Genomic DNA, 8041 nt, shown 5'->3' with positions numbered 1-8041 from the left:
TACAATGATACAATTATTTCACTATTTAAGACTGGCAGATAATTATTTAGTTTACATATAGCCATTCCTGATTTCTTATAGCTGAAAAGAGACTGATCATATCCACTTTTTCAATATTTTTTTGAAATCTGAAAATTTATTTCATTATTTATATATTCCATGTTTCAGTATACCCTCATTGTACTAATATAATTATTTTAAAATAGTCAATAAAAAGAAAGTATAGCTTCTGAAATTATGAGAAAAATTGTTCAAAAAGACACACACTATTAGAAATCATTTTCCGTAATAATAAAACAAATGACTTTAGGTTGTCTCAGAGAGTCATAATGACAGAAAGAAGTAAAGAATGTCATGCAGCTTGAAAACTGTATACTTAAAATTCTATTAACCTTTAACAGTTTCATGTACCCAAAACATTGGTAGACACATGTAAATTGGTTGTGAAGCCAGTTGCATATTGTAATTGATTGCCACTGATTATAATTCTCTAGCAAGTGATGGAACTAGATATAAATTTGCTGATACTTAGAATTTCAAAATATATAACTCTAAAAAATTATTTTCAGTTTGAATACTGCATGTTATAAGTTATAACCTTACATAATATCATAAAGGATTTCTTTTATTTTCTTAGTCAATTAGTTAAACCAAAATTTGTATAATATATAGAATTTTTTTTTTAAATTTATACAATGATTCTTTCTTAAAACCAATGAATGTAGACCTCTTAAAATATTTAATCATATTCTGTGGTAAGAACTGGTAATTTCTTTTCAAAAATTATAAATGATCATTAAAACAAAGCATATACTTATTAAAACCAATGATGAAGAAATTACAAAGTTCTTCAAAACTATAGAAAAATATAAAAAAAAAAAAATTAAAAAAAACCTTTTTATTGGAATACATATTGCGCCATTTCTAATCTATTAAAATTTTACACATGTTTATTTCTCTTATTTAAGAATTTTGTTTGCTTCTTCAAGAAAAAAACTAAAATCTTAAAAACATATAGAACTATTTATTAATGACTTCTTGTAATAAAAAAATTGTGTAAACTACAATATAATAAAGCCTATAATACATAAACCAATAGTAAAAAATAAATATAAATATACAAAACAAAACTTTGGCATAAAGATATTACGATACTATAAATATTTACATTAAAAAGCATCCATTTGTCACTGGTATAGCTTGAATTGCTCTCTTACTTCTGATAAACTTATATTCCCAAATTTATCACTTTGTTTTTGCATCAATTCAAAGATTTGTGCCAGCTGTTTTTGCTGCACCCTAAAACAAACAAACAAAATGTATTTTTATATCAAATCTAAATAATTTGCAGAAATCAGCATTAATAATTTATGTTTCTTTTATTCAGATACCTTTGTAACAGAATGTTAAGACAAGCAATTCATTATTAATGGAATCCGAAAAGAAAAGAACAAATATTAATTAATATTGAGCATTTAAAAACTTGGCAAACTATAACTCATTAATTCTCAAATGGGAAAAAAAAAATGGGAAACATGATTTAATGTGAATGAATAAAGTTTAAAAGATTGTATTACTGTGATTAAGCTGCAGTTAGGATTTATAAGATATGCTGTTTTGAAAAATTTATTATAAAAAAGTCATTGAATATATCGTAAACTCTTTTACTCTAAATTAGTCATTCTCCACCCCTCTCTCTATATTTAAATCCAACAAGTAGCACAAACTAATGCCGAAATAATGATTTTACATATGATTGTTATCAAAATGGAGTCAACGAAGTAAAATGTTCAATATAATCTTTGGTTCTATGAATTCAAATCCACTATTTTTCTTCAATGTAAATTTTGAGGTTACATAAAGGAACAGATGTTTGCAACACTAGCTGAAGATATTGTAAACACAAAGTTAGGGTTACAAATTCTGTATCTAGTAGGACATTTGAACATTGGACAAAACTAAGTGGGAACTAGAACAATGACTAGACCTGCTTCGTGCAACCAAAGGTATTCACATTGAAATTTACTGTACAGGAAAGAACTCATGACCACTCTGTATTATATATTATGAGGTAAAACTAAAGTAAGAGATTAAATACATAGAAATTTCAACAGTGGGAAAAATTCTAATAGCAATTATATAAAAATGACATTTTCTGTTCTAATATAAATTATTAATAAGAAATTGGTTTTAAAGGAGCATCACATGAAATAAGTTGAATGAATTTCAAAAGATGTAAAATTTGAATGAACTAAAAAAGGAAAAATGCAAAAAACATAAAAATCAAGATATTTTTATAAAAAAAACCCACTAAAATTCCTATTTACATCTCATAAAATCGTAACATTATATTTAATGAGATGTAAATTATTTGCAATTATGCTTTGTCATTGTCAATCTGAGTAGGATTAGAATATTGTACACTATATCTAAATAGTAAATTACTTCAAATTAAAAAAAAAAATTTATAAATTAAAATAATATTGAAAAAACTTTTAAAAGTAAAGTAAATAAAAATTATAATGGAGGGCCTTTATAATATAATTTTGTAAAATGTATTTTAAGTGCCATAAAACAGTCCTTCTTAAAGGAGCAGCCTCTCTTGTTCTATTAACAACATCATACTCATAAACAATACTGTACTTACATTTTATAAAGCTATTTAGTTACAGTATATAAAAAAAAGAATAGCGAAATTTGTTCAGGTCCAGATTCTTTTTTAATGTTTTATTCATATGCATAACAAATCATTTTGAAGATTCTAATTTCAATGTTTAAATGAAGTCTTAGAAGTTCTTAAGAACCAAGAGGTCTTGTTCTTTTTTCACTACTAATGCATTAATATGTACCATTTATTGGTTCATAACAGCAACTGCCTGGAGATGTTGTGTAACTTAATAAGAACAAAGGAGTAATTTGACTTAACAATACTAAAACCTAACTAAAATAATTTCATTAAATAAATTTACAGAAATCACATTTTTACTCTCTATTATTATATGTATATAATTTTACATATATTTTCAAATAAAATGTAACTACTTTGCAATGAATTTCATTAAAAATTATATACATAATAAGTCCTGATTTAGCTTCTTGGAAATCCTTCAAAATAAAAAATTGTTTACTTTCATAATATATATTACACTTGAAATGAAGAGCAACAGATTAAAAATTAATGAGCATGTTGTATTTAAAATCTGAACATTCAAAAAATAGTTTGTTAGAGTTTACATACCTATTCAAAATTTTAAAATCATAGATTTTAAGATGCAACATAATTGTAATATTCATGCAAAATAAAATACTTTTAATATATTATTCCATAAAATATACTTTTCAATACTTTTACTGATATTATGTGAAAATAAACCATATTAAAATTATTCAGTAACTACTAATATCACTTAAGTTCAATAAATAACAAAATTTGTCATTTGTTTTAAGATAATACTAATATTGCAAGTACTTTAAATATTAAATAGTTCAATTAAATAATCTATTAGATATAGTTTATTTTTAAGAATTTGAAAGAAAGAAAAATCCTTAAAAAACTTACTCATATTCATGGTTTCTTTGTTCATCTGTCATTTTTTCTTGAATAATCTTTTCAGCCAAAAGTGCAGGAGATTTTTTCAACTGTATTACAGGAATGGATTTAACTAAATTTTCCTAAAATATACATATATATATCACATTTATAACTCAATATTATAAATATAATAAATTTAAATAAAAATGAAATTAAATTGAATAATTTAGAATTAAATTCTAAAAGTATTAAAATAGCACATTGTCATTAAGAATATATCAACTCGCAAAATTTCAAAATTCTAATGCATCAGGATGCAAGTAAAAAAATTATTACAAAATTCCATCTTTACAAACCTGGATACATTAAGTAAAAGTTCATAAAAAGTATTTTATTGCAAGATTACTTACTTTGATTAGATATTAGATTTGCATTTAACTAAACAATACTTGTATCTACTATTCAACTGAAATAAATTATAGAAAACTTTTTGGTTATCTCGTGTTAATTCCAGCATCAAATTTCCAAAAAAACTGATCAGCATTTAAAAGTTTTCATAGTTTATTCAAAAGACCTCTATTAGCAGCATTATAATAACATGTTTAGTAAGTGATGTATTAAATTATTTAATTCTACCACTTTTAATTATTTTTTTGATCGGTTGAAAACTGTGCTTTTACAAAAAGATCAGCATTTTAGGTATATTTTACTTTTAGCAGGAACTACCCAATTTCACATATAAAAAATTATCTTTCTCTCTCCTCCAAAACTTGCATAGTGAAATAAACTACAGAATTCAATAAATTAATTTCTACAAATAATGATAAATTACATAAAATAATTCCTAATAAAAATAGTATGTAAAACACTATGTAAAAAATGTATTCCCATTGAAAATAATCCTAGTGTATATTCAAGCTTTAGAAACTCAATTTTTCTTCATTAAACATATTATAATATAATGCAAGTTAGCTTTCAAATAAACTATGAAAAATTTCTTTATATAATAATAGTAAGACAATCATAAAAAAGAAGGGAAAAAAACGTTCTACAGAGAATTATTGAAATATCTGATCTAAGACTATAAAAATTTTATAATTTGACTTTTAAACAATACATCTGTAATTATTTGATAAATTTACTAGAACTCTAGAAATTATATTCAGCTGGATATAAATCAAAATTAAATCAATCTTTAATATGACACAATTTTTTTTCTTTTTTTCTTCTCACTTTTAAAAAAAGATAACGTAAAAATATACAAAATTTCAACTCTCATACAACACACAGACTTAAAAGAGAAATATATATAAATATACATAGGGAAGCATTTTTTTATTGAATTCACGACCTGGTCATTTAGCGCAATGTACATCAATAATAAGTAAATAATAATTTTTAATTTTAATTTTAATAGATATACAGTTTTAAGGCACCAATTCAAATTTATAAATTGTTATGTCCCTACAAATTAAATTTTCAATAATTATCTTTTAACTCAGTAAAAACAAAAATAAAATTTCATGAAAATTTCGAATTTTATACGTGACATATTTATAGAATTTTTAAATACCATAAAAGTAATATTTACATTATTACTAATATTTAGTAAGCATTTATAAAAATCATTTAGAGTGGCAAAAATTTTAAGAGAAACCCAAATTCAGAGTATAGAAATTATTAAAATTCATAATTTCTTCCAGAGAAATATATATACTTACATCTGCATTATTGTTTTCCGAACAAACCATTTTTTCATCTATCTTTTTGGTTTGACCATATTTCATAGATATAATAAGAGTAGCAATCACGAAAATCACACTAATTAGAACACTCACTAAGTAATGCTCCAGAAAAATGTCACTCCATGATTCGAAATCAAACGAAAACATTTTTTTACATCAGCAGGCTTTGAAAAAAGTGAACAGTGCAATGATTGATTGAAGTGGAAAGTTTTGAGTACACTTCAAAGCAAAGGCAATCATCCCTTAAAATTACAGCGCCATCCTGTCAACAGATGTTTTGTTTTGAATTTTCAGAGGCTTTCATTTCATTTCAATTTAAAGAGAACAAAAACCGAAAATAGCAACTGAATAAACATAATGGCTAACATAAAGTTTTTGCTTTAAATTTTAAATGATTACTAGATTTTTATAAGAGAATTATGGCATGTGCATGAATTTTTCTGTCAAATATGATTATAAGATGTATTGCTATTGCGTTTTATTCTCCCAAATATTATGTAATATCTGAAGATTATAATGAAAATTGATTTTCTCACACGAAAATTGTTTTGATAAAAACTTTTTCAGATGCTTTTTTCTTTGGAAATAAAACCTTCGAAGACTGTATGAGTCCTTTCGTCGCTCCAGTGAAAACGTCTAAGACATTTAGTAATAGTAGCCTTGCACCTATTCCATTTACTGCGTACATGAATTTCCCTAAATGTGAAACATTAATTAATGTCACATTCTCATAAAACATAATTGTCCAATTCCTTTTACATCTAACAGCACTTTGTATATCGTGTAAATGATCTTTCTTATTTCTCATTTAAAATGCGCCGTTGATTCCAACATTTAAATACAATAGCGCATTTTATTTGAATATATTTATTTGTATATAATTTTTCAATACATCGAGTATATTTCTTAGTATCTTATTAGATATTACTATCCTATAATAAGATCATAAGTGTTAATCTACTTTTATGTCTACATCACTTTTATGTCTACAAAATATTGTACGAAATAAAAGTTTAAAGTAAAAATTTATAGCGACATTGTAAAGAAAAAACTAAACAGTAACTCAACCTTATTTAACTTTCAATAAAAGAAGAAAAATAAGTAAAGATTTGATTAAACAATGAGAAAGATTTAAATCTCGTTGCGATAATGAAAAGTATTATTTTAAATACTGCTTAAAAATATCTCTGAAAAATTGCTAAAATTCAGAAGAAATTTCATGCTTAAATTGGTATCATTAAAAATATAACTTTTCAATTTTAAAATGTGTAAAAATCACTTTTATGATTTCTTTCAGGAGTTATTTGTCTTTCACTTGAGAATTTATCTAATCTCCTAATTAGACGATGCAATCTGTTTGGGATACTTATTTATATCTTTATCTATAATATTAAGGGCACATGAGATATTGAGGCTTTTTCACGTGATTTTTTTTGCATATGCTATTTAAGACTGTACCATAATTGCAGATTTAAATACTAAAAATTCAATAATTCCATGCGCACATCAGACATATCGGTGTAAGTCAAGAAGCTAACAAAAACGTTAAAAATTTGCATACTTTTTAATTAGTCAAACTTTTAATTAAAATTACATAAAAACATTCGCTCCGGAGTGCACTTCTGGCTCTCCAAAGTATATCTCTATAAAATTTAATAACTTAAGGTCCAAACGCCAACACGCGTATAATCGTTCCTATTATTAGCAGAGATGCAACATTTAAATAAATGTAAGAAAAGCTACAATACGGCACTTCTTTCATAGTCCTTTAATATTAAATGGACTTTCCGTCTGATTAATTTAGACCATATATTTCCTCATCTGGACCTGTCAGTTTCAATTGTAACAAAAAAAAAAAAAAATCCAGTGAAAGTAATAATACATAGTTATACACTAAGAATTTTATAAAATTATTCGATACACCAGTGAAATTATGCAGGTAAAGTTATACAGGCTAAATTTCTCCTGAAATAGAATACTCTTATGGTTTATTGTATGCTCATGTGAAAGCTGATTGGTAAGTTTGACAAATTACTGCTAAAACGACATTTGCGCTATTCAATATTATAGATTTTGGCAACAATTCGATTTTTCATTTCGCCAAAATTTCGGAGAGTTTTGTTTTAAATCCGGATATTATGATGAAAATAGTGTCAACTTATAAAATTTGTCTTCCTGTTTCAAAATATGTGCTTACTTTATCTTATTTTATTTGTGCGAGTATTAGAAACCTATTATATTAGGATCTTTCTCAATTGATAGCATAATCACTTTATCCCCCATAATTTGCAAAAGGTAAGAGATAAGACATATTTGCCATAGTGCTTTATGATCCACATGAGTTCTTCTATCATTTTTCATTTGGCAGATATTAGGTCAAACTCACCCTGCATAGTGTGATGAACGAGGAACGGTAATCAGTAGGTGGTGATGACGATGACGTCGTGTCCGCGTTACAACGGAAAGAGGGGTGCAATAGCTTCTGAGGGTAAAGACCACTGAGCACCCGAGGGCAGAAGTCTGACTTCTAGCTCATATGAAGATGAAACTCACACATTTGCTTACACAACCCCTTTTTACAGGGGTGCACATTCACACACCCCAGAGATAGAACACAGATGAAGAACAACCATGCCCGAACCAGGACGCCTAGATCACGAGGAAGATGCGCTACCCCTATTCAAGGACGCCGGCCATCAGTAGGTGGTTTATCATCATTAAATTGTTCCTTTCCAAAATTATACGCTGCATTTCCACTAATAAA

At 25.8% G+C, this 8041-nt stretch overlaps 1 protein-coding gene across 1 annotated transcript; it reads right to left on the bottom strand.

The window, feature by feature from the left end:
• Positions 1-1004: 1004 nt before the first annotated feature.
• On the bottom strand, positions 1005-5573 carry LOC129970762 (uncharacterized). Its single transcript, XM_056084486.1, has 3 exons — positions 5254-5573; positions 3560-3672; positions 1005-1299 (listed from the first exon to the last, which is right to left on the bottom strand). Exons 1-3 carry the CDS (start codon positions 5422-5424, stop codon positions 1188-1190), a joined length of 396 nt encoding a protein of 131 aa, XP_055940461.1. The 5' UTR covers positions 5425-5573; the 3' UTR covers positions 1005-1187.
• Between the last annotated feature and the right edge of the window lie 2468 nt (positions 5574-8041).

Source organism: Argiope bruennichi, chromosome 1 (assembly GCF_947563725.1).
Source record: "Argiope bruennichi chromosome 1, qqArgBrue1.1, whole genome shotgun sequence".
NCBI classification, from domain to species: Eukaryota; Metazoa; Arthropoda; class Arachnida; order Araneae; family Araneidae; genus Argiope; species Argiope bruennichi.
This window is presented reverse-complemented; position numbering and strand designations above follow the sequence as displayed.